Genomic DNA, 27930 nt, shown 5'->3' with positions numbered 1-27930 from the left:
TGGATATTTTTTCCCAAAAAAATGTGCAAAAGCTATATATGTGTGTGCGTATGTATATATATATATATACATACATACATATACATATGTATACATATATATACACACACACATACATACAGCAAGATAATAGTGTCACTCACAGTTAATCCCAGCACTTGGGAGGCAGAGGCAGGACAATCTCTGAGTTTGAGACCAGCCTGGTCTACAGGGTGAGTTCTAGGACAACCAGGGCTACACAGAGAAACCCTGCCTCAAAACCATCAGCCCCCCCCCCTAAAAAATGCAAACATTTATTGCCAAGCTCTGCTCTCCTCAACCCTACAATTAGCTCAACCACATATTTATGCATCTTTGTGTGTCTCTGTGTATGGCGGAGGTGGGGGGAACACTAGAGGTCACTGTCAAATGAAGAGAGAGTCTTCACTAATCCTACAGCTCACTGATTAGAGGTAGAACAACTGGCCATTGAGACTGGCCTCAACCCCTGCACGGGAGTCACAGATTGACATGCTACTGTCCCTAGCTTTTAACACAGATGGACATGCCACTGTGCCTAGCTTTTAAATGGGTACTAGGGATCTAAACTCTGGTCCTCAGACTAAGCGAGCCATCTCTTCTGCCTAAGATTAACTACATTTTATCTGCAAAACAGCTTCCTCTGACCCTGGGGTCAGTAACACACTCGCAAACCTCTCAACTCCTCACCTTTCAGGGTCTTCCATCTCTCTGATGCTCATTCTATGGTCAATCTAAAACCTCAGTATGAAAGAAATAAAATATACAAAATCCTAGAATAAGCTTCTTTAAATTATGTACATAGGCATGTGGGCAAATGGGTTTGTACACAGTAGGTGTAGTTGCTCTCAGAGGCCAGAAAAGGACATCAGATCTTCTAGATAGACCAGGAGTTACAGATGGTTATGAGCCACCCCATGTGGGTGCTGGGGACAGAATTTGGGTCCTCTGTAAAAGCAGTGCATGCTATTAACTGGGGAACCATCACTCTCCAGCTCTCTCAATAATATTATCAATGTGCTTCCTAGTTGGTGGAACCATTTGGGAAGGGTTAGGAGGTGTGACCTTGTTGAAGGAGATGTGGCACTCAGGGAGGGCTTTAAGATTTCTAAAGTCCAGCTCATTCCCAATTAGTTCTCTCCTACTTGCCCTCCTGCCCTGCCCCCCCCCCAAAAAAGGAAAGGTTCAGCTGGTGCTGCAGTATCACGCCTATCTATTGCCATGCTCCCCAACATGATCCATAGTCACAGACTCTAACCCTCCGGAACTGTGAGCCCCAGTAAACTCTTTCTTCTACGAGTTGTTTTTGTCACCTTGTACAGAATCTAAGCACCTGACACACAGCAAGATCCAGGTGGCAAAATGCTATATACTTTGTCAACCCAAAGCCATAGGTATCTGCAGTATACAGTTCATAATGCCTATAAGAACTTTGAAAGTTCTTATAGGCATTCTCTGGGAGGGGTTCTCTGTTTTGCTGCAAAATTAATGCTCCACAATTCCTGTGATGGCAGTTCACACAGTCGACATTCAAGCTAGCTGACGGATTAGAAGACTCTGGAAGATGGAACTTTCCATCCAACAAGATAGCAGCAGCCTCCTCCTGTTACCATTCCCGAATGTTCCCCAGCAGAGCACCACAGACAGAAGGCATCTGTTAGCTGGATAATTATGACTTCAGCGCATCCCAGCTTTATTGACTAAACTCCAATGACCTTTCCACTGCTTAATTATTCCCTAAATGAAAGGTATTTTTCAACATCTGCTCTCGATTTATTTTTAATTTGCATTTACTTCATCGTCTCTGCTGAAGCTGACATCAGTAACAGAGGATGACATTATCTGCGGAGCGTCACATTAAACACCCCTAGTCTTCAATTAAAGTTGAACTGAAATAGTTTTCCAGGCTTTTTGGCCTACAGATTTTTCTTTCAATTTCCCAAGATGATTATTCTCACTTTAAAATGAGATTAATGTTCTTTCTTTGCTATCTTTACAAAGAAAAGAACTCTCGCTCTATGTTGTATCAGTAAACTGTTTCCTCAATATATCTGCTTTGTCCTAATGTTTATTCTGTCTTCTGGAATACGGATAGAAAAAAAAAGATACAAATATCTGTCCTGGCTGGTTTTGTGTATCTCCTTGACACAAGCTACAGTCATCAGAGAGAAAGGAGCCTCAGGTGAGGAAATGCCTTCATGAGATCTAACTGTAAGGCATTCTCTCATTTTGTGATCATTGAGAGAAGGTTCAGCATATGGTAGGTAGTGACATCCCTGGGCATGTGGTTCTGGGTTCTAGACTAAAGCAGGCTGAGCAGGCCAGTGGAAGCAAGCCAGTAATCAGTTCCCCTCTGTGGTCTCTGCATCAGCTCCTGCCTCCTGGATCCTTCCCTTCAGCAATGCTGAAGTGTGAGCCAAATAAACCCTTTCCTCCTCAACTTGCTCTTTGGTCATCACAGCAATAGAAACCCTAAGACAATACCAATGAAACTTAATTTAATTTAAAATTATGTATAAGCCAGGCCTGGTTGACAATTCTATGAGTTTAGCATCCAGGAGGTTGAAGCAGGAGGACCATGAATTTGAAGCCAGTCTAGACACATAGCAAGCCCACATTTCAGAAAACAGATATTAAAGAATGACTAGAATTTGATCCCCAGAGTTCATGTAAAAATGGACAGGCATGACGGCTATCTGTAATCCCAGCTCTCAGGACACAGAGAGAGAAGATGTCCAAGATGAACTGACTCACTAGACCAGCAAGACTTGGCAAATTTCAGGTTCAGCAAGAGACCCTGCCTTGATAAATAAAGTAGGGATTGATCAAGGAATACATCCAACATCAACTTTGGATCTTCACATTAATTAATTAAAATAAAGCTCATTCCATGAAGGTGACATTTACACTGGGGCCTCACGTATGTTGAGGCCTTCTGCTTGTGGTTACCAACTGACCAGACTCAAACCATTCCCTTATCATCACCTCCTTAATCACCGCCAACATCTCCATCATCTCTAACTTCAACCTGTTATAAAATATTATTTTAAGGTGTGTTACATTTGTTTAAATGGTGGAATATTTAATAATGGAAAGATATGGTGCATTCATTTATGTTGCGTCTGTAAAGTTGTGTTGTTTTGCCTGTCTAAAACATCTAATAAAGAGCTGAACAGCCAATAGCAAGGCAGGAGAAAGGATAGGCAGGGCTGGCAGGCAGAGAGAATAAACAGAAGGAGAAATCTGGGAAGAGAGGGTCGAGGAACAAGAAAAGACAATCAAGAAAAGAAGGGGCCAGCCAAACAGCTACACAGCCAGACATGGAGTAAGAAGGAAAGAAAAGATACAGAAATAGAGAAAGGTAAAAGCCCAGAGGCAAAAGGTAGACAGCATAATTTACGAGAAGCTGGCAAGAAACAAGCCAAGCTAAGGTGGGGCATTTGTAAGTAAAAATAAGCCTCCGTGCATATTCATTTGGGAGCCGGGTGACAGGACCCCTAAAAGAGTCCAAAGAGTAAAAAACAACCAGTAACATCAACCGTTTTCAAAACTCCTAATTGCTTGCTGCTTCCCTCCAATACTGCGCCCTTCTAAATCTATCATTCACACTGCTAGTCAGATTGTCGCTCAGACAAACAGTACACAGTGATACAGGGACCTAGCTAAAATCCTACATTGGCCCCCATATCCATTCACCTTACCCCAGCCATAATCAACTACCAGCTACAGATTTAAAATACATTGCTCCTTGTCGACCACCTGGAACGTGCTTTGCCCACTGTCCACGTGGCTGCCTCAGTGCGTTCTTCAAGCCCATCCCAACCTGGCCTTATTAGGGTCCTCTGGTACCCAGCCCCACCTCACCGTTACCCAGGCAAGAACTTGGCCTTCCTCTTTCCATGTTCCCGCCACCTTTCATATCTACTAGTTCTTATTGGAGGATACCAATTTTCGTTTTTCACCCCCAACGAGCCAAAAGACACATTAAATGGGAAGCTGTGCCTTACTGAGCCCAGACCCTAACCATGATGGCTGGGCAGCGGACATTGCTGAGCAACAACAACACGGAAAGTATACATACAAGAAGGTCTAGTGTTTTTAAACCAATGAGGAGCCTCGAATGCCTCCGCTGAGCACTCACAGTACATAGGGATCCTGCTAAAGGCCGGCATCAAAGAATCAAAAGAGGAAAGCAAATTCCAGAGTCAAAACAGACATATAGGGGAAGCAAAAGGGAACAGTGGAGTCAGGAACAGTGAGTGGAGGGCCGAACGTTCTGACATGTCCTAAAGTTTGAAGGGTGAAACTTAGAAACTTCAAAACTGAGTGGTGGGAGAGAAGGTAAAAGCCCACTGGTTAGGCAGAAGAGGATCGTGGGTGGTCCTCACAGAACAGACAAGTCTCTGCAACAACAAGGACTGGGGGGTGAGGGGCAGCGCTAAGTAAGTGCTGTTAAGAAGACAAGATGTACTGGGCGGTGGTGGCGCACGCCTTTAATCCCAGCACTCAGGAGGCAGAGTCAGGTGGATCTCTGTGAGTTTGAGGTCAGCCTGGTCTACAAAGGAAGGAAAGAAGGAAGGAAGGAAGGGAGGGAGGGAGGGAGGGAGGGAGGGAGGGAGGGAGGGAGGGAGGGAGGAAGGAAGGAAGGAAGGAAGGAAGGAAGGAAGGAAGGAAGGAAGGAAGGAAGGAAGGAAAAAGGAAAGGAAGATGTTTGCAGACCTCCGTATGTGCCTCCTTTAAATATATATGCCCTTGTGGTCTGAGAAGACACCTCAGGGAGTAAGAGTACTTGCCTAAGGATTTGAGTTCAAATCCTAACAAACACCCATGCAAAAAGCGAAGTGTGGCCATGTGCAATTACCTGGAACTAGAGCACTTTTGGGGTGAACACAAGAGGATTGTTCAAGTTTTCTAGCCATTGACCAAGCTCTGTATTCAAAGTGATACCTACCCTTCAAAGAATAAAGGAGAGAGAAACAGAGAGGACACCTGATGTTCTCCTCTGGTCTCAGTATACCTATGGGCTTGTGCACTCCCACATCCACGTGCACACACGTGCACACACACACACACACAAATGAACGGATGTACACATACCTGTTGCCCTCTCTCTGAGCCTTTGATGCCAGGAGTCCCAGGATAGAATCTGCCCAATAATTCAGAGTCAGAGAGGAAGCACTCACATGCGTGTGGTCTTCAGATCTCCATATTCTACTAACTTATCACAGCTTGTGTGTCTTGAAAATGCATATGTAAGTTAAAATAATCCACTGTGAGTTTTCTACACGAGCAGTATTGAAATGGAATTTCTATAATTAAGGGTCTAGCACATTACATGCTCTAGCACTAAGAAGTGGCAGCATATTTGAAAACATAGACCCTTCAGCTCCAGTTGGCTTTCTGTCGCTTTGATAAACACCATGGCCAGAATCATGGGGAGGAGAGGGTTTATTTCAGCTTGCTTCATGAAGGGTAGCCAGGGCAGGAACTCAAAGCAGAAACATGAGGGCAGGAACTGAAGTAGTGTCATGGAGGGAGGCTGCTCACTAGCTTGCTCTCCTGGGCTTGCTCAGGGAGATCCCCTTTTCCTAGCTATGTCTGGCTGTGTGTCAAATTGGCAAAAACGAACTTTGCTGTCTTTCTGTGTCTACATTCTGAGTATGCCATCCTCTAACCCAGGCTCTCAGCCTCCCTAATGGTGCAATCCTTTGACATAATTCCTCATGTCGTGGTGACCCTAGCCATAAAATTAATTTCATTGCGACTTCAGAACTGTAATTTTGCCTTTGTTATGAATTGTAATATAAATACATGAGATCCAGGATATCTAATATGTGACACCCCCCCCCAAGGGGTCGCGACCCACGTGATGAGAACCACTGCTTTAGAGAGTTGCAGAAACTCCACGGAGACAGAAAAACCAGAACACAGGCAGAGCTGGATTCACGAGCTCACTGTAAGCTAGGCTTGGAGGGTAAGGCTGGGGATCTTCCGGACTAAGTAAATTCAGCAACCTCCTCTCAGCTCTGAGTCAATATTTACACTGTAAATTTCCAAACGCCGTATCATTTCACACAAGGCGATATACAACAATTCACTGACATCAGGATCCTGTACCACTCGGAACCCAACTTTGCTTTTAAGTCTGTTTGAGATAGATTTTATCGGTTCCATTTTGTGGTCTCTTGTTTTAAGTAAATCTAAATATGGTTTTTCCTAAATGGATCGTTAAAACTCGACCCACTCTCACTGCAGCCAAAGTCTGAACAAAATTCTCTGTTCGGGCACAAACTGGCAGCAAGGCACTCAGGCCCTACTCAGGGTACCCTTTGGCTTTTCTGTCCAAAACTGCCCAGGAAATGGCTCCCATTAAATTTTGGGGTGCATGCTCAAATTCCACACAAAGACAAAGAAATTACTATCTTGGTTTTTCTTTTCTTTCTTTCTTTCTTTCTTTCCTTTTTTTTTTTTTTTTTTTTTTTTTTTTTTTAGTTTTTTGAGACAGGGTTTCTCTGTGTAGCTTTGGCGCCTGTCCTGGAACTAGCTGTTGTAGACCAAGTTAGCTTCGAACTCACAAGAGATGGGCCTGCTTCTGCCTCCAAAGTACTAGTATTAAAGGCGTATGCCATCATTGCCCAGCAAAATTCATTCTTTGTTTGTTTGTTTTGGTTTCGGTTTTTCAAGATAGAGTTTCTCTGTCTAACAGCCCTGGCTGTCCTTGAACTCGCAGAGTTCTGGCTGCCTCTGCTGGGATTAAAAGTGTGCACTACCACCACCCAGCAATTACTATCTTAAAGGCCCTTGATGGTTGCCTTCTCAAAGAAGAGCTGACATTCCTTCTGAAACGTTCAAAGAGGTTAAAAAGTCCAGATCAGCGTTATTCCTGCAGGGGGTCGACAAGAAATTGGGTGTTTGGTTTGGTTTAGTTTATGTTGGGTTCTCTAAACATAAGGATATTAAAAGTCTCTCGGATGCTCTTGTAAATACCTATAAAACAAGCTACCATGATCATGGTCCATTGAACTCCTACTACCTCTCCTCCTCCTTTCCTTTATTTTTATCCTGTGTGTATGGGTGTTTTCGCCTGCATGTGTTATCTGTGCACCATGGTCATGCCATACCCATGAAGGCCACAGAGGGTATTGGGTTGCCTTGGTCTGGAGTTACAGGTGGTTATAACCTCTCCATGTTGGTGCTAGGAATCGAACCCAGGTTCTCTAGAAGGACAGCCAGTGCTCTTAACCGCTGAACTGTCTGCACTGTCCCCTTATAACTCCAGTTAGTCATCCTTTGATATACAAATGACCCTTTTTGAAAATTCACTGATTTTAAAAGAATGAGAGGCAGCTTCATTTCAAATGGAGCAGATATGGTCAGCAGAAGTGCTAAACATCACCTACTTAGACTTTAAAAATCGGGACAGGAATGCATGCATAGCATTTCTCTCTGAGCATAAAGAAATTTGGGAACACAGCACAGATCATAAACGTGAGGAAACAATGTCTTAGAAAGTATATATATTAGATATAGAAAGGGGTTGGAGATGTACTTGGTAGAGTGCTTGCCTCACACACATGAAGCTCTGGGTAAGATTCCCAGTCCTATATAAACCAGGCATGTTGGTGTGTATCTATCATCTCAGTACTTCGGAGAGCCCAGGCTACATGAAACCTTCAAAAAGAGAAGGAGAACGGGTGGGGGAGGCGGTCAGCCAGACAAGCAGGCATGTTGGTGCACGATACAAATCCCAGAACTTAGAAGGCAGAGGCAGAAGGACCTCTGTGAGTTCGAGGCCAACCTAGTCTACAAAGTAATTTCCAGGACAGCCAGAACTAAACAGTGAGACCATGTCTAAACAAAAGAAAGAAGAAGAAGGAGGAGGAGGAGGAGGAAGAAGGAAGAAGAAGAAGAGGAGGAGGAGGAGGAGGAGAAACAACAACAACAACAACAACAAGAACAACAACAAGAACCCATATTAAGTTTTCACAAGGAAGTGGCCAGAGTACTCCATGCTCAGGCACTTGGGCAAAAGGAAGGAGTTCAGGGAGGGCTGTGAGGTTTCCAGAAGAAGAGGCGAACTACTCTGAAGTGTGACTAAGGAGCAGATGAAGAAACCACACATGGACACTCAGTATTTGGGTGGGACATTCTTGTCCGAATGCCACAGGAATTCAGAGCAGCGTTCGGCACCACCTGGTGACCCACTTTGCCATGTTTTTCCTCCTCTCAGCACAGTGCAAACTCCAAATTCTGAGGCATCCAAAAAAATTAAAGTACAATATTATGAAAACCATTACCTTTGAAACTATTTACCAGGAAATGTTTCTAAGTGAAAGTAAACAACATTTGACTCACTCTCCTGGCTCCCGGGAATTCCGGCCACTCTCACTTTAAAGCTGAGCCTGCCTTTCACTGGCTAAGCCGAATGCTAGGAAGGAAAAACCCTCGAGGCTTGTAGAAAATCCTGAGTCAGAATCCAGGAGGGCCACTCTGACACACAGCCTGGAGCTTGGAGCCCAGTGTTCGGAAATCAAAGTACAACCATAAATCTATGTAATTACAGAATTAACTTGAAATAATGTGATTCACGGGCAGCCTTGACGGGGTAGATCAGTCTCAAAAACACATCTTTTCCTTTATAATTTTCTTCACATAAATATCGTAGAACAAAATCTTAGTAGGAAAACAAAACCTTTTAAATTATATGCAGAGAATCCATACTGCTTCTGAAAGATCAGCAAACAAGGCTGTCCATCCCAGGCTTCATCACTGAAGATATACCAAGTACCAGGTTCTATTTTTATATTTTTAACTAGATTTCTCTACTGTAAATGTCCTGCCTCTTTGTTGTTGTTGTTGTTGTTATCATTCAAAGACACAAGCGTAAAGAACAGAGGACTCCGAGGGGCCACTAACAAGTGTGAACCTGAGAGCATTGGAAGCAAAGATGCGAAGGAAAGAAACCGGCTTAGAAGGCTGGGTCCGCAAGCCACCAACTGTTGTTAACCTACGCTGTGCTGTCGCTCAGCCACTAAATGCCTTGTCTTGCAAGCATTTGGACCTGAATTTTGACCCCAAAAACCTGAGCAGTTACCCGGCGAAGCCAGCATTCAGCTGGGGCCAGACTATATGATCCCTGGCTTTCGTTCTGCCTGCCCAGACTGGGGATGCTGTTTCCCACCTCCAGACCCAAAAACATGTCAGGTACAATTGCATATTTATAATTCCAGAAGTGAGGGAATGGGAACAGGTGGATCCCGGGAGCTCAATGGCCAGCCAGGCTACCAGGAGCCAGCCAGAGCTCCAATCCAGGGAGAGATCATCTTAAACAAAGAAAAATGTTGACAGCCCCGAGACACAGCACCCGAGGTAGGCCTTTGGTCCCTATGAATTTGCACACACGTGTACATACACACATACACAAGAACTCACACAGGCTCACGTTCCAACTACTGAATTGAGGGTAGCTCTCATTAAGCAGTTCCACCCTAAAACAATAAATATCAAAAGAACAGCATAGTAAATGCTTGCTTTTCCACACAGTCTATGAGCAGAGGGAATCTAGCCACCTGTGTCCCATTCTCCCTTGCTTCAGATTAAACTTTAACTAGCGTTTGCAACTGCCAACATGATCATGCATGTTGCCTTGTCCCAGGAAAGTCGTCATATCAGCATCTAATTCAAACCTCTGGGTTCAAATGAGGTTCAATCAAATTGAGCTTGCCCTCCTGTCAATATAATGAACACACTGCCTCTGTGAGATTAGCTCCTAGCCACTCACAATTAACAGTCACGGACCGAGCTCCACTACAGCTTTCCCAGCCACAGACCCAATTCATGAAAATCTTATTGGCACAGACAAGTCTTGTGATCCCTCCCCCTCGGCCTCATGAGGGGACAACACCGACAAGACTTTTGCCCAGTACAAGGATTGCTGTCCGCTAACAGACTTGAGCTTACATTGGGGTCCCTGTGTGTCCTCTACTGCGAGTCCCAAGGGCTGATGGGAATAAACAAACATGTTGAAAGACTTCCTTCGAAGCACAGGTAGCTATTCCAGCTAAGGAAAACTTTCAGAAGAGCAATGAACTGTTTCTCATAGTCCCTTAAACTGTGGAGAAAAATCCTTCACAGATTCAAGTTTAAATGTTAAAAAGACAAAAACAAACAAACAAACAAAAAACCACTTTACCAAAGATCACTGACTCTCTAAATCCAACTCAGTCACTGTGTTGTCTGAAGAAAGTGTTCTGAAAGGTTAACAGAGAAAGCCAACCTTATCCTTTTCCTCACACTGTACCTTGCTGAGTAACTAGAAAGTACCCTAGACATCACATGGCACATTTTCAGTAAGCTTGCGACACTGTAATAAGGTTTAGCCATCAGGAAAGAAATTTGCTTTCTTTTTGTTTCAAGGGCTCTTCTGCCCTCCCCCACACTCAAACTGCTCTTCCCACAGCACAGTTACCTCCCTGGGCATCAGCTCAGGGCCTACCCTGTGCCAAATGTCAGCACATCTGAAATCCTACCTTTTTTGCCAGCCAGTTAAAAGCCTTGAACAGCCATCAGAGAAAGAGAGAAAGAGAATCCACGTCAGAGCAGAGTATCAGTCTCTCATCTTGCACCCCAAGGACTGTCTGTCCTCCAATATTTTCCCGTTTGTCAACTCCCGGAAGAGAATGACAGAACAGAACTAAAGCCGCAGGCAGGCCAAGGAGCAGCAGGTCCTATCTCTTATGTGGGCCCCGATGCCACCAGGGAACCAACCAAAGCAGTTCCAGATTTGAGTCCAGGGTCACCCTCAATAGGTGGGTAAGGAAGAGACATAAAGGACATATGCACACAGTCAACACTGGGCAGATCTGCAAGGAACAGATTTGGGCACAAAACAATGACCCTGCAAGCAACCACGGGATAAAGTGCTTTCTAAACAAGAAGACGATTCAGGGTTCAGACTCAGGGTTCCGCCAGTCCAATCTGAACCTGAGTTCAAATCCCAGCTCCTGTCTTTCTAAGCTGTGGAACCCTTTCCACTGGGTAAGTACTTATGACTCAGCTGTAATCGAACAAGCACCGGGGTTGGTGCCAGAGGTGTATTGGTTCCCCACTGACACAGAGTTCAACAAGGGCAAAATGTCAACAAAGCACCAGATAGTGAGAAGGAGAACACAGAGACCTCACATGCAGTGATATGGGACAGGGTGACTCAGCAGGGTGTGGTGTGCACACCTGTCACCCCAGCACTTGGGAGGCTGAGACAGGAGGGAGGATCATGAGGTTGAGGGTGGACTAGGGCATAAAATCAGCCCTTTTCTCAAATAAATACAGAAAGAAAAGGTGTGTGGGGTGCGGGGGACAACCAGGACTTTCCAAAGTCAACAGAGAAAGTCACTCAATGAAGGCTGTGTTTAAGCCTTGAGCAGAATGACGGGGAACCAGACAATGAAGAAGAAAAGTGGTGTGTGCCAAAGCACCTGGGTGGGTCCTACTGAAATGATGACTTCCGTGTGGCTTTGGAGGGCTGTTAATGAAAGACCAACGGTAAGGACAAAAACCTCTTGCCACAGTATGGGTACAGTAAGGTAAGACGCTAAATATACAGTGAGGGAATTAGCGTCAGCTCAGTATAGGCTCTAATTTCCCAAACAATTAGAACCCAGGATTAGGTAAGAACAGAGGTAGGAGCCTGGCCTTTAGTCCCAGAACCTAGTACCTGGGAGGCAGAGGCAGACAGAGCTCTGTGATTAGACCAACCTGGTCTACATAGGGAGTTCCAGGACAGCAAGGGCTACACAGTGAGACCCTGTCTCAAAATAAATAAATAAATCACAGGAGGTAAAGGAAAATGATAAAACGTTTCTTATTTATGCTTTTTTATTTTGTTTACTGATTCTTTTTGCTTATATGTATGTATACATGTATGTGAGCTGTGCTGGTGCCCACTGAGGCCAGAGGCCAGAGGGTGTTAGATACCAAGAGTTAGCGTTACAGGCAGTAGTGAGCTGCCCGAGATGGGTGCTGATAAGCAAAGGCGGGTCCCCAGGAAGAGCAGCAAACACTCTTAGTGACTGACACTTTTAGTCTGGAAACAGGGTCTCACATATTTCAGTCTCACTGGGGCCCAATGGCACGCTACCCAGGGCTGTGAGTCTGCCCTTCTCAAGGAGCTTTGGCCTAAAACTCTCAACACTGACAATGGTGATGGTTTATCCAACAGTACACACTTTAATAGATATTAGTCACTGACTGAAACCAACAGTAGTGAAGATGGCCTTCAATTTTATATGCCACCAGAACCACGTTGCTATCATTATTTCTTTGTTTTCTGAGAGAGGGTCTCAGTTTGTAGTGCTAGCTAACCTGGAACTCACTATAATGCCTGGAATTCACAGAGATCTCCAACCTCTGCCTCCTGAGTGCTGAGATATTCGCGCTCTCTCTGTCTCTGTCTCTGTCTCTCTCTGTCTCTGTGTGTATGTGTGTGTGTGTGTGCGCATATGTGCACCTATGTCCATGTCCAGCCTATTATTTCATATTTCATGATGTTACAAAGAGAAGGTCATAAACCACACACTCCAGCAGTAATGTAGTTCACCTAAAAATTATTCTTGGTCTACTGTCTTAAAATCTTTAAAACCTGTTAAGCTTTCCAACTTATATAGATTGAGCTGTCATTATTACAAGTGCTTTAGCAGCCGACTGTCAGCAACTCCAAATCCTAGCCCAGTAGATAACAAATGCTTTCTAGTACTGTTCCTTTTTCCTATTTTGTTTCTTATGGGGCTGTGGGGGTTGTTTGGTTTGCTGGGTTTGGGGACAGGGTTTCATGCAGTACAGACAGACAAGCTTTGGAATACCCTGAACTTCTGATCCTCCTGTGTCCACCTTCTGAGCACTGGGATTACAGGTGTGAACCCCCACAACTAGATTATGTGTTCCCAGGGATAGAACTCAGGGTCTCTTGCACAGTAGACCAGCGCTCTACAAAGCAACCCACAGCCACAGCCCTCGAGTTCCTTTCTAGGCATTGCTCATATCTCAGGTGAATGCCCTGCAATCACATTGCATGTGGCTTTTGGTCTTTAAATGATTTCAGGACTCACCTTTGATAACTTAGTCGTAAGGAGTGAGTAAAGTCCTGAGTGGATGTGTGTTGTTGACATGGGCACAAGCAGTTTCAACAACTAGGGACCAAGTATTCGAACATATATGAGCCTATAGGGGCCATTGTCATTCAGACCACCACATACATCCCTAGTGGGTCAACTAAGCCAACCTGGTGGATAGCCACTCAAGAGTATATGGGAAACACAAACTGGATTCAGTGTATTTAAAGAAGAAGAGGAGGAGGAGGAGGAGGAGAAAGAGGAGAAAAAGGAGAAGGAGGAAGAAGAGGAGAAGGAGGAGGAGGAAGAAGAGAAAGAGGAGGAGGAGGAAGAGAAAGAGGAGGAGAAAGAGAAGGAGGAGGAGGAAGAGAAAGAGGAGGAGGAAGAGAAGGAGGAAGAGAAAGAGGAGGAGGAGGAGGAAGAGAAGGAGGAGGAGGAAGAGAAGGAGGAGGAGGAAGAAAAAGAGGAGGAGAAAGAGAAGGAGGAGGAGGAAGAGAAGGAGGAGGAGGAAGAGAAGGAGGAACAGGAGGAGGAAGAGGAAGAGAAGGAGGAGGAGGAAGAGGAGGACACAAATTTGGGTGGGTAAGTAAAGAAGGGTAGATCTGGGAGGAGTTTGAGACTATAGTGAATCTGACCAAAATAGATCATATGATAGTCTCAAAGACCGACTTAAAAAAATAAAGGTGGGTATGGTGGCACATGCCTTTGATCCCAGCACTCAGAAGACAGAGGGAGGTGGATCTCTGTGAGTTTGAGGCCAACCTGACCTACATAGTAAATTCCAGGTCGGCCAGGGTTACATAGTCAGACTTTATGTCTTAGTTAGGGTTACTATTGCTGTGATGAAATGCCATGACCAAAAGCAAGTTGGGGAGGAAAGGGTATATTTGACTTGGATTTCCATATCGTTGAAGGAAGTCACAACAAGAACTCAAGCAGGACAGGATCCGGGAGGCCAGAGCTGATTCAGATGCCATGGAGAGATGCTGCTTACTGGCTTGCTCTTCATAGCTTGTTCAGTCTGCTTTCTTATAGAACCCAGGACCACCAGCTCAGGGATGGCACCACTCACAAGGGGCAGTGCCCTCCTCCATCAATCACTAATGAAGAAAATGCCCTAAAGCTAGACTTTATGGAGGCCTTTCTCAGTTGAGGTTCCCTCCTTTCAGACGACCGCAGCCTGTGTCAAGCTGACACAAAAGTAGCCAACACATTTTGTCTCCAGAAAACCAAAGCAAAATATAAAACACACACACAGATGGGAAAATATTTTAAGAGTGCATGAAATTAGAAGAAAATAGTAGGCAGAGGTGAGGAATTGCAAGGGATGGGATTGGGGTGGATTTGATCAATACAGATTATGTACATGTATAACATTCTCAATTTTATTTCAGGTTTTTAATTCTCTAATAGGAAAATATTCCTTTGTAGAAGGTGGGGGGTGTTTCCCTGAGATAGGATTTCACTAAACTGCCCAGGCTGGCTCTCAATTAGTATGGTTACAGGCATGAGCCACCACGCTTGAGTTTTTTCTGGTTTTGGTTTTTTGGTTTGGGGTTTTTTGTTTTTGTTTTTGGGGGGTTTTGTTTTGTTTTGTTTTGTTTTGAGCAAAGACTGGCCTTAAACTTTTAATCCTTGAACTTTTAATCCTCCTTTCTCTACCTCCCAAATGCTGAGATTACACACAAGCAGCAGGTGCCAAGCAAATATACCTTCTTAAAAATTGAAAATAAGGAAGGAAGGAAGGAAGGAAGGAAAGAAGGAAAGAAGGAAGGAAGGAAATAGCATGGAACATATCCAATAAGGAGCTTCAAATGTGGTTTACTGCATAGTGCACTCCTATTATTTCATCTAGATTTCTAAAAGTCTCTTGATAGTTTGTAAACTTTGAAGTACCTGGAGATAATACCACTGTATACTAAGCATTTGCCCTAAGCACAAATAGAGAACGTGCCTTCCAGAAAGCAAGATGACTCACAGGATCATTCAAATCCAAATTTATCTGCCAGCTTTTGCAACATAATCCAGCCAGAGGAATGTGATTCATATCTCAGCTATGCAGGAGCTAAATTTTCATCATGTTTTGAAGTAGGTGCCACTAAAGGGAGAAGAGGACACAGTCCTAACACTGACATTAAAACACTGCACGTAATATTAGGGTTTTTAGAAATGTCCAGACCTAAATAAAACAACTCCATCGAGCAGCTTCAGAAAACACATGTGGACAGTAAGAAAAGAATTATCCCAAATACCAAGAGAATTCCACATCTTTTGTTTTGTTTTGTTTTTATTATTTCTTTTGGGGGGGCAGAATATCATAAGGGAGCCCAGGCTAGCCTCAAACTCAAAATCCTCCTGTCCCAGCCTCCCATGTGATAAGATAACAGGGGTGCCACCATGGCCAGCAGATTATTTTAGACTTATTTATTTTTTCATTTTATGCGTATGAGTGTTTTGCCTGTGTGTATGTATGTGCACTGTGTGTGCCTGGTGTCCTCAGGGGTCAGAAGAGAGCATTGCCTACCCTGGGACTGAAGTTGCAGATGGTTGAGCCACCACTGTATGGGTGCTGGCAATGAATCCAGGTCCCCTGCAACCACAACCAGTGCCCTCACCCACTGAGCCATCACCCAGCTCCCACCAGCCATCGTTTCTAAAAAATATTTATTTATTTATTATGTATACAATATTCTGTGTGTGTCTGGAGGCCAGAAGAGGGCACCAGACCTCATTACAGATGGTTGAGAGCCACCATGTGATTGCTGGGAATTGAACTCAGGACCTTTGGAAGAGCAGGCAATGCTCTTTACCGCTGAGCCATCATCTCTCCAGCCCCCCACCAGCCATCTCTCAAAAGATACTTTTCACATCAATAGCTACCTGTATCGCAATCACTTATCAACGGCATCTTCCGTGTTTATAATATTTATACACTCTCGCACACACGCATACACACATCAACATCACCCTTTATGAATATCTATCTACTTCAGTCATGTGCTCTAACTTGATTATCTCCACTGGGGTTCTGGGAACTCTATGCAGCTGTGTGATCCCAGGAAAGAAACAGTAAGTTCACTGCTATTTCTGGAGTCACTTGACTAAGAACATGGGTTCTGAAGAAAATAGTAACAACCTTATAGCTGGTGATCATTTCTAAACTCTTTAGGCAACAACGACCTAACTCATGCCCAAGCTGGATTTTTATGGTATTTCCCTTTTTTTTCCTATTATAAACAGTACTGCAATCAAGTGAAATGTACATTTATATCGACTGCCTAGGAAGAAACTCTACAAACAGAATTACTCAACTAATTGATATGTCCTTCTTGAAAAAGCAATACGCTGGGTCAGCAAGACTCAACAAGCAACCAACCTGAGTTTGATCTGAACAGACAGTGTGGAAGGGGAAAACGGACACCCAAAGTTGTCCTCTGGCCTTCACAGGCCTGCCGTGGCATGGATACCCTTCCTCCACACACACACACACAAATCAATAATATTTTTTTAAACAATCAACCCTTAGCACCAGAAAGGATACACCATAACAAATTAGACCCCAGCAGTATGAATAAGCCTTGTTAGCCTTCATTAACAGTCATTTTAAACTGAAGGAACAGTTTGGAAGTGTGGACACTTAGCATATATTTTAGAAGTTAAATTTTGTATCTAATAACTGTTCTTTAGTGGACAAAGCCAGAGAACCAGTGATAAATGTCCAAGGCCTTTTTATCTATCTATCTATTATTATTGTACATGTGTGTGTACATACATGCCACTGTGCACATCATATGGAAGAAGACAAGGTCCGTGTAGAGTTCTCTCCTTCTACCTCTCTTTTCCAGAGTTCTGAGGACTGAACTCAGGTCATCAGGCTTCTGTGGCAATGGCTTTATCCATGGAGACACCTCCCTATCCCCAAATCCAAGGTCTTAATGTCACAGAGGTTGGGTCAGAGCAAAAGTGAGAATCACTCGCCTTCACAATTCATAGACAACTATGGGACATGCAGAGATACCCGACTGTCTCTCTTCCACTTTCCCGTTACTGTACACGTTTCTAAATACGAGTTCTGAACCCCTAAAATGAAATTTAGGGGAGCACAACCTCCTCAGAGTACCCTTCACAGTGCATACACCACAGGACTTGCCAGTGGCACCTTCCCAAGATTCCTCAAGCTACAGCCGTCACTGCGTAGTCACAGCCAAGTCTGCGGCATCCAGACTCTTTCCCACCCAAGCACCGCCGGCGTCGTGAAGGGCAACGCATCTCCTAGTGAGATCACAGTCGGTGCACAGATTTTGGTAGTTTCCAATCAGTAATATGCTCTTGCCAGAGCACAAGGACATTTCTCACAGCAAAAATCATCTTTGAGTTCCATTGGTTGTTGTTGTTGGAAGAGTGACACCAGATATAATGTTTATGATGATGGAGTTACTAAAGGACAATGTTCACAGTCAGGAACAGAGTTCTATATAATTTGAAGAACTCAGAAGGCCCTGCTTGCTTAAACAAACAAACAAACAAAAATCTCCCCTTGGAGCCTGTCTCAGAATCATGTTAGAAGCTTTTTTAAAAAAAAAAATACAGAAATTTTCATTCAGTGGGTTTGGAGTGGAGCCAACACATCTGCATTTGTAAAAAGAAAAGAGCAACTCCCCAGCTGATTCATTTGAAGAACCAGAATTGAAAAGCAGCAGTTATCTAATAATAAGCTGGGGCTGGGGAGGGGGAAGGATGGCATCCAAAGACCTCCAATCCAAACGATCACGTGAAAATCATTGGTCTGTCTTAGTCTGGCTGATTTCATCAAGTGGGGAAAACTGCGCCTTGCAAAGTGGACATTTCAAAAAGGAAAGAGGTCCCATTCCAGCCCTGGCCTCTAAGAGCAGCATGGTAGGTGGGCATACGGTAATGGATCCCACCACAAGGTCTTTCTGCCTGAAACTAGGGTACTCGCTGCTCTGATCACGTGATTATTCACTACTCTGATCACGTAGTTCCTTTCTGTTGTCAGAAAATAAGGGAAAATGTCCGACTGTTTGTGCATCCTATTGACATCATAACCGAGCAGCAGTAGGCCGCAGGCAGCACTGTCTCCAGGAATGCTGCTCCACACACAAGGCAACAAAAGAAGGCTGAGGAAGGAAGAGAGGCCACGCAGAGATGGGATGTGGCCTTTGACAGGACGGTCACTGGGCAGCGTGAAGCTTGTCAGGAGAAGCTTGCCTCACAAGAACAAGGCAAAACAAGCTAGGAAATCTCTGTCTTCCACACATTCCCCACAGAAAGATCCCTAGCAGGAGCTTCCACCACTCACCGGATCTGGACTTAATGATATCACTGAATTCATTCTGCCCATCCTCAGGTCTGGCTTCAAGGTCCCCATACTTGGCCATCTTGGCTGAGTTTCAATGTAATCCAAAGGCTTTCCCAAATCTTCTGCAGACTGTCAACTCCGAATGGTGGTCCAGCTTGGCATGAATATCTAAAAGGAAAAGAGAAAAGATTGACTAAAAATGTATAAACATATTCCTTATTTTTTTTCCTGCTGGTATATGTCTGTTGTGTTCACGTGTGATAGGGATGGGCACGCATGCACATGTGTGCATGTGGAGGCCAGAGCTTGGCGTTGGGTGTCTGCCTCAAATGATGCCCTCTATCTTTTGCATTAAGGCAGAGTCTTTTGGTAAACCCCAGAGATCTCCTGAATCCACATGCCACATCCTGGAATCACAAAAGGGTTGCTTCATCAGCCAGGCATCTGCGTGGGTGCTAACCACTGAGCCATCTCCCAACCCCATATATTCTAACACAGGTTATATACAGTAACCAGTAAAGGCTTACTGAGCATCTACCATATAAGGCACTGGACCCAGCCATGGCGAGGTGACACAGCCTCTACCATGAGGAGCCTTACACACAATGAATGATTTCATTACACCCCTGATAGTCGACAACCATACAAAAGAGAAACATAAAGTAATAAAGGCATAAGGTGAACAAATCCGAACTGCCCAGGGCCACTGAGAAAAAAGGCTTTCTTGAAGAAATGACATTTAAGCAGAGTCTTCAAGGAGAGGGAGAAGTTAATTAACCAAAAACGGGAAGTAGACAGAAGAAGAGCTTGGTCCGTGCAGTAGAAGCACCACCAAGGGCTGGGAGGGCTGACATCAGTCTGCGAATAGGTGGGGAAGGGAGGTGGGAACAGAGATTCCTAGGGCAGTTTGGAGACCTGTCTGAGGACGGTGACGATCAGAGCGGTGACATAAGCCTGTTGGCATTGGTGGCGGCTTGTCTGTAGGCCAGAGGAGCGTGTGGGAACCCGTGAGGACTACAGCAGGTCAGAGCAGTGCGCTCTTCAGAGAACTGAGGTCGTGAGTAAGAAGAGGTGGAGCGGAAAGTTTCAGCTCTTCTTTGTGTCTGGCATTTTTTTCCTGCTACTCTGTTAGAGGAAAATGATCCCAACCTTGACCAGTGAGCAAAAACACCACAAAGCCTCCACAGGCATTAGGTGGTTTGAGGGAAAACACAGTGCACCTTCTCTGCCAAAATCTCAATCATGAGGCTTACCGTGGACAGACAAATGGGGAGGGGTCAAAACAAACGGACTGGGGGAAAGAACATGGTCCTACGGGTAAAGAGCTTGCTGCAAGGCATGAGGACCCAACTTCAACCCCCCACACCCACATAAAAAATAGCGGGTATGTGGCATGTGCCAGTAATTCCATCACTAGAAGCTGGAAACAGGAAGATCATAGCCAATCAGTGAACCCAGGTTCAGCGAGAGATCCATCCTGGCTCAAAAAGTAAAATGGAAATACCAGAAGGAGACTCACTATGCCAGTCTCTGGCCTCCAAACAAACACACACACACACACATACATATATATGTGTGGAGGGGGGGCTCAATGTCACTCAAAGCAAAACTATCTGCATAAAAGGGAACTCCATGGCTTGAACAAGACTAAAACTAAAGAGACCTAACCACCAAATACAACCCTGGATTGAATTCAGAATTCTCAAAGAAAACATTACAGGGTTTATTTTAGGTATTCTTATTATACCAATCTTAACTCCAGGACCAAGTAATAGTGTTGTTAGGTAGGAGACTATCTTCCATTGTAGGAGACATATGATGAAATATTTAACGATGAAGTGTGACAATATCTTCAGTGCCTATGCATTTATATATGTGCATTGAATGTATGTGTGTATATATAAAGACATACACAGGAAGAGGAAGTCAATACTATAAAGAAAGTAAAAGCAGCTGGGTATCTATGATGCTAATCTTTCTGTTATTACGTTACTAATATTACAGGCAGTATGTGATTGTGGCCTCAACAGATTAGATGGGGGGAAAATGAGTGGATACACAGGATATTAAATAAAGAGGTCAATAAGACTTGGGAACAGCCTGGGCATTAGAACACAGAACACTAGGAGGTGCTCAGTTGGCACTGGGCATCCAGAAGTGGATGGACTATTCGTCCACTGGGTTGGGAAACACTGAGGGTGTTGGACAAAGAGGAAGACATAATGAATGTGATTTGGATTTGCTGAGTGTAAGTTGCTTCCAAGACATATAATGGAAAAGGCCAAAAAGCATTTGGAAATATGGATCTAAGTTTCAGCGATGGTATGTATTGTAGGTATGTAGAAATGTAGAGAGCCCAATGTGTTGCCCAATGATACAGACTTTATTCTGGAAGGTTCATCACACGGACTCTGCTGCTGGTAGGCGCCACTCAGATAGAACAATCTGATCTTCAGTAACAGTGACAAACATCTTTAGGACCTAGAGAACTGAAGAGCTGCCCTGCAGTAGCGCTCACTCATCAAGAATGCTAGCAAGCACTGTTCCATACTGCTCCACGCTTCCTGGATTGCACTGCCCAGAAAGGAGCAGAGTTCAGCATCCGTCTCTTTCCTGGCCCCTTTATGAGTGCCTCAGTGCCAATTAAATTAGTCACTAGTTAGGAATATCACACTCCAGGCATTCACACGGGAACCTACAGAAAAAGGATATAAATTCACACACTAAAATGAGTATCAGGGGGCTGAAGAGATGGTTCAGTGATTAAGAGCACTGACTGCTCTTCCAGAGGACCTGACCCCAGTTCCAGGGGACCTGATACCCATACACATATGATATATTCACGAGAGAGAGAGAGAGAGAGAGAGAGAGAGAGAGAGAGAGAGAGCAATCCCTGAGGTAAGAGGATCACTGTGAGTTCTAGATCCTTCTGAGCTGCCAAGTGGGACCCAAACACAAACAAACAAATGAAAAACAATTGTCATAACTAGGGTTTATTTCTAGGTGAGAATGGACACCTCCAATTCTTTAGTGGCTTTGTTTTAAAATTATTTTTATTTTCAGTGTATGCATATCTGAGTGCCGGGCATGTATGTCTGTGCACCTGGAAGTGCCAGATGGCCATGAAGGACAGAGAAGAGTGTCCCATTCCCTAGAAATGGAGTTACAGGAAGTTGTGAGCTGCCCAACGTGGGTGCCAGGAACTGAACCCGCGGCCTCTGCAAGAGTAAGAAGTGCTCTGAACCAATGAGCCACCTCTCCAGCCTCAATTCTTTCACCTAAGAGTGAATTGTACTACACTGTTATTTTAAATGTTATATTTGTATAACAGCATTGTGTTCTATTATTTAACATTCAAACAGTGTAGCCTACAGTACTACTTTATTATATAAATATAAACATTATGTAGCATAATAACTTCTCTTTCTGCAAGTCAGGAAGCCTGTCGAGTCCATTAACGATAGCAAAATGAGAGTTAAAGTAAAAGAACACTGGCAAATTGTTAAAGCTTTAAGAACCATTTCCTCTCAATATATGGATCGGTTCATCAGTCTCCCAGACTTTATGGGACAATAAAAAACTTTTTAAATGTTTATATGATTTCACGAGTATTAAGAATTTACAAAGTCGGGTGGTGGTGGCACATGCTTTTAATCTCAGTGCTCAGGAGGCAAAGCCAGATGATCCCTGGATTCAAGGCCAGCCTGGTATACAAAGTGAGTTCTAGGACAGCCAGGGCTACACAGGTAATCCCTGTCTCAAAAACCCAAGCCAAAAAAAGAAAGAAGAAAAGAAGAATGTAAAGACCTGGATGTGGTGACTCGCAGCTATGATCCCAGCACTAGGGCGACAGAGGAAAGAGGCTCCCTAAAATCCTAGGCTAGCCTGGGCTACATAGAAAATCCCAAGCCAATCTAAGCTACCTGTCTAAAAATTGAAAATAAGCTAAAGAGTTGAGAATGTAATTCAGTGATGGAAGGCTTACCTAGTATGCACATGGTTCTGGATTTGATCCCCAGAACTACAAAAACAAGCAAACAAACAAAAGTCAAAAGTGACCAGGGAAAAAGACTGGAAGACTGGCCTTTTGCCAAGCAGTTTTTACTAGAAGTGGACCAAAAACCCCAGCAGGAGAATCGGGAGTTCAAAGTCAGCCCCTGATATACAGAGAGTTTGAGGCCAGCCTGGGCTACACAAGATTGGAGAAGACAAAACAAAATAAAACAAAAACAAAATTCTCCCAAATAATGCAATTACAAATTTTTTATATTCCTATCTTGAAGTAGAAAACTGTGAATAATTTGCTATGCTTTTACGTGTATCTTGATACTTTTAGAGACCCAAAATCTTGCTCGGAGACTATATAAAAAAAATTATTATGGAAAATTCCAGTTGCTTAAGGAAAATTCTCTTTCCTGGAATGCAGTTCCTTTGAGAGGCAAGTTCAGTGTTCTCCTTTATAACTGGTTTTAGCCAGGGACCTCCACATTAAGCCTTCTCAAAGACGTTTCTACTCTTTTAAAAACGCACCTGCCACTAAGCCTGATGACCTCCGTGTTTGTATGTGTGATGGGGCTTGCTCCCTCTCACACCAACAATAAATAAATATTTAAAAATGCATTTCTTAAAATTTATGTGGGAATGCCTACCTTATGTGTGTACCTAGGGCCCAAGGTGGCCAGAAAGGGGCATAAGAAGGTGAACCTGGACTGTCTGTCTCTTAAGCATTGAGTTGAGTCATCTTTTAAAAATGCCCCCCACCCCTGCCAATTTCTTTTAAAGAAAAATTTAACTTGTACAAAGGGATATGACCAATAATGCGTCTTCATTAAAATGTTTGATTCTGCCATTCTCCTTCGGATGATTTTTCCTACGTTCCCTTCTTGATAATGCAAATCCCCACTACACTGAAAAAAAAAAAAACATAGCAGAAAACGTGATCAAGGAACTAGAAAAGAATGAGGAGGAAAGACGCTAACAGGTCATTTAAACATTTAACAACCACCAACTCTTGTTGCCACTAATGTCCCAGGAGCAACGGTTTGAATAAGAAAGTTTAAGGATACTTTCTTCCAAACTGCCACAGGTGTGAGCCAGGTGTGGTGGTACACACTACTTCAGAGGCTGCAGCAAGGTCAAGGCCAGCCTGGGCCGCGTAATGAGACCAATCTCAAAATACATAAATAAAATGCTACGATAATTAGCTGTGGGAACAGAACCAAAGCTTCCTCAGTAACAATGTGCCCCAAAGAGGCTCCACTTCTGTACCTATGGAAGCCACACTCCACACAGATAAGGAAGAAACCAGGAGTCAATGACCGCGAGGTTGTGCTAGGACTCCTACACAGTCGGCATCAAAAACATCAAGAGGCATCAAAAACAGTCGGTGAAGTTCCCCCACCGAAACCCACCCACCCACCTACATGTACCGGCTCCTCCTTCGGGCTGATGCTTTTCTGTTACTCAGATCAAAACGCCGGGAGTGGGGGCTTTAGAGGCAAAAGTTCAAGAACATACAACATTCAAAAAGTGTCACCATTAAGGAATATTCAACCGTGTGCAGTTGTGGCGGAAAGCTGTTAAATCTTGCAAAAAACTATTGGCTCACTAGTAACCAAAAGCTAGGAATGCTGGGGATAGTGGTGAGGGAAGCTGAGGGACAGGTTTGCCATTCCACTTGTGAAGGAAACCGCTGAGTGCCAAGAGCTGCCATTCACACTAGGAAGCGCTCCAGGGAAGGTTAATACCACTGTGATTAATGCTGTTTACAGGCGCAATAAATTTTGGATAAACACCCAAAGGAGAGTTAAAGAGTTATCTCGAAGGTCTCATAAATGCTAGTGAAGAGGGGCGGGGGGGGGGGTGGCTTCAGCGCGCACGGCCGGCCCTCGCCCCACACCGCCTTGTCTTGGTTGAAGGACCCACGAGCTTCGAATTCCACCAGCTCTCGCAGGCCCCAGGGCTACCAGCAGGCTGAGTCCCCGGCGCCCACCAGCAGCCAGCCCCTGAGGGTCCAGCCTAACTTCAGAGGCCCAGGGCAAGTTCCAACGGAATGGATGCTATTGCTGCTTTGCCATCCAGGAGATCCCATCTCGTCTGGAATTCATGCACTCTGACCAAGGCGCACTTTTCCAAGCACCACTCGGAGAGCCCACCTCTCTAGATAGTGGCGACCCAAGTGACCTGAAGGCTAGGAGGATCAAGGATGCTCCCTCGGGACACTCCAGAGAGTGCAGCCCGGAATTACACCCAGAAGCTCTAATTTGAGGGTTCAAAATAGGCGGGACCCTGGCTTTCAAGGGTCACACACGTTTTTCTCCTCCTCTTGAAAATACCCCTGGAATGCCACACCGTCGGAATCCAGGGGCTTGAAAAGTCTCTTTGAACAATGTGCCTTCTAAAAGTTGCACAGCCTACAATTAGTTCTTTGTTGGTTTTGTGAGTGGCCTTGGGCAAGCAAAGAGTCTCAGACCCAGGCCTAAAAGGGGCATGAATTACCTTGTCAGTTGTAGAAAGAGATGCCAAGAGTCCGGAAAAGCAGGCGACCAGGACTGCGCACCAATGAGGTACCCCCTTCTCCCTTCAGTCTCCCCAGAGCTGCTGGCAGGGAGCTGGCGATCTCGCCACACTGGGGCCCCACCCTCGGGAACAGCAACCACACAGAGGTCGAGCACGCCCCCAGCCTGGAGGCCGGCAGGGAAGCGCTCCCCAGCCCTCCGACCGCACAACCAACCGCCCTCCCCACCCTCTCCTCCGGGACACCACCCGGGCCCCGCCTTCCCAGGACCGGAGGTGTGTGACAGGCTCTCTGAAGAGGCCACGTCCCCTCTTGGAGATCGCTAGCCCTGCTCGCCCGCTCGGGGCGATGAACGGACAGGCGACAGCCTCTCCCACTCAGGAAGGGACAAGACGACAGCACTGAACCAGCCCGAGAAATTTGAGACCCTGGCGACAAGTATATTCCCACCTTCTCATCCCAGCTCTCTCCCGCCCAGGAGGGGGGCGCTGAGCTTCCAGGGAAAGTGCAGAAGTTGGCTACGGCTTCTATTTCTGGACCGGGCGGAGGAACCGCAGAAAGGTCCCACCTCCTCTCAGCCCCCGCCCCGTTCCCTCGGGGACTGCGGTCACATTACACAGCCCGGAGCTTCAATAATGCATGGACTTACCTGCTCGCCAAGTCCCAGAGGCCCAAGGGCTCCTCTGGGTGTGTTCGGGTCGCAGGAAGCCGGGTGTGCAGGAGCCTGTGTTGGGCGATGAGAGGATTTTAGTTTTTTAAATGAAACGTGGAAAGCCAAACAAGATCCGAAAGAGGGGCGAAAAAAAAACTTGACACCCAATTGGAAACGCCCCCTGACTTGTGCAATCTTCCTGCCGGGTAGTTCCGCCAAAAACAAAACAGTCCAAACGCTAGGCAGAGGCGGGCGCGCTCTGGAGTTTTCCGTCTGCAGGAATGACCCGAAAGAAAAGGGGCGCCACTCGCCGAGGTCGCCCGGTCGACCGAAGGAGCCCGCGGCTCCTCCTCTGCCCTGGGCGGGAGAAAGCCCGCGCCCTGCACTGCCGGCTCCTCTCCTCCGGGGAAGGGCGACTCCACAACTTTGTGCGCGAAAGCAGCCCGCGGCTCGGGCTCCGGCTCCTCCTCCAGGTCCTCCCCCGCCGCCGCCGGCCCCTTTGTTGGAGAGCGAGGGTGGAGCGCCGCTTGGTCAGCCCGCCAACCCGGGAAAGGGGCTCGCTTCTCCGGCAGAGCTAGACCAGCCCCGGAGCCGTGGAAACCGCAGATCGGAACCGCCTCCCGCTCTCGCCGCCGCGTCGCTCGCTCGCGTGCCCACAGCCCCCGGCCCTGCAACTTTGTTCCGGGAGAGATCAGTCCCTCGCGGCTCCCCGGTCGGCCCTGCCCCTGCCTGGGAAGCCACCGCGGGCCGGGCTCCCAGAACGTGGCGCCTCGGGTCACCTGACCGCGCGCCCGGTCAATCAGCGCTAGCCCTAAGCGCCCTCCCAGCCCGCAGCCGCTGGCCCGGTGCGGTGCTCGGTGCGGGAATCCGGAACCAGTCGTGCGTGCTAAGAGCCGGTAGCTGGAATAGGCTTTGCGCGCACGCACTGTGCCCCTTAGTCAAACTGTCCAAAATTGTGTGTCACGCCCCCCTTAATCGATAGGGTCTCTGTTGGGTGCCTTTTAATTTTTTTTTTTTAAGATAAATCTCGACCTGTTTGCCAACTCATCCCATCTAAGTCTACTGATGTTATATTGAGTCTGGGATTCTACCTACATGCAAGGGTATATTTATTTTATACAGTTTTCTTTCTTAGCATCGTTTTAAATGCTGATGCCCTTATATTTTCATTCATTTTCGTGTTGGTTCTGACTTTACATTTTTTACTGTGCGTGCGTGGTGTGTGTGTGTGTGTGTGTGTGTGTGTGTTCATACACTTGTGTGGAATGGGGCTGCAGTGACACTCACGTTCAAGTCAAAGGACAACTTTGCAGAGACAGGGATCCAACTCAAGTCTTTAGGCTTTAGAACTCACCAGACAGGGACTTTACCAGCATCACCACCTGCCAAACCTTTTTTTTTTTCTTGCTGTTTTTCCATACATTGTTTGCAGAACTTGTTGCAAACTTATCCAGTTAGCCAAAACGTATCTTGGAATACATAACCTTGTGTTGAGTGTGCATTTTTTCTTATTGCACATTTCATTCTGATGAGTTCCTGGGACTGTTTTTATGATCAAGCTTGGAGGGGAAAGAAAAAAATAGCAACCAAAGTCCTCAGCTAACATAAACAAAGAGGAAAACATGGCTAATGACTGAGTGCTGGCTTACTGCTTCCTTAATACTTAAGGATTAATTTATGAGCCAGTAAAAATAATTCACGAGCCTTGTGTTAATTACTAGCTGAAAACCTCTGGGGTCTCTAAGTACTGTGGGCTGGGACAGGAGGAAGTCCTTGGAAGAGTCTTCCTTCTTAAGTCTCTGATTTAACTGCTTCTGAGGGTTCTCTTCACATAAGCCAAATAGAATCGAACCACCAGCTGGAAATATATATGACTTTCTCATTCGCCTTCATTTCTTCCTCTAGCGAGCATCAGTATGTGGTCTGCCAGGGTGGATGATACCTAGAAATCCAACTCAGATCGTGCCCTGAAAGAATGTAGCATTCAGTAGGTGAGATAAGACACGGAAGCAAATGCATGCCAGGTTCATGACATCAGATCAAGTGTGCTATATATAGATTTCCATCGCTGGGACAAAATAACTGACCTAAACAACTTAAACAGGAAGGATTTATGTTAGCTCTCAGTTTCAGAGGACTCACAGTGAGATTAGCTGGATCCATTGCTTTTGGCCTGAGGCCCGGCAGAACATTATGGCAGCAGAGCCTGTAGCAGAGTCTGCACGCTTCGTGGTTGTTACAACGCAGAAAGTCAGAGAGGCCCAGAACAAGATTCAGCCCCCAAAGACATGACTCCAGTAACCTACCACTTCCAAGG

The 27930-nt window shown here is 45.4% G+C and overlaps 1 protein-coding gene across 3 annotated transcripts in view; it reads right to left on the bottom strand.

The window, feature by feature from the left end:
• Utrn (utrophin) overlaps positions 1-25753 on the bottom strand; it is a 504577-nt gene extending 478824 nt beyond the window's left edge. Inside the window, exons 1-2 of one of the 3 annotated variants that reach the window (XM_087911817.1) lie at positions 25611-25753; positions 18445-18612 (exon numbers count right to left, since the gene is read on the bottom strand). In XM_087911817.1, the coding sequence (XP_087767943.1) occupies positions 18445-18523 (79 nt within the window). In that variant the 5' untranslated portion in view covers positions 18524-18612; positions 25611-25753. Of the gene's footprint in view, positions 1-18444; positions 18613-24942; positions 25128-25411; positions 25527-25610 lie in introns of those variants that run through there. The other 2 variants (XM_087911819.1, XM_087911818.1) reach the window with 2 other exon arrangements.
• Positions 25754-27930: the final 2177 nt, after the last annotated feature.

This window comes from Myodes glareolus, chromosome 1 (genome assembly GCF_982192425.1).
Source record: "Myodes glareolus chromosome 1, mMyoGla1.1, whole genome shotgun sequence".
Classification (NCBI taxonomy): domain Eukaryota; kingdom Metazoa; phylum Chordata; class Mammalia; order Rodentia; family Cricetidae; genus Myodes; species Myodes glareolus.
This window is presented reverse-complemented; position numbering and strand designations above follow the sequence as displayed.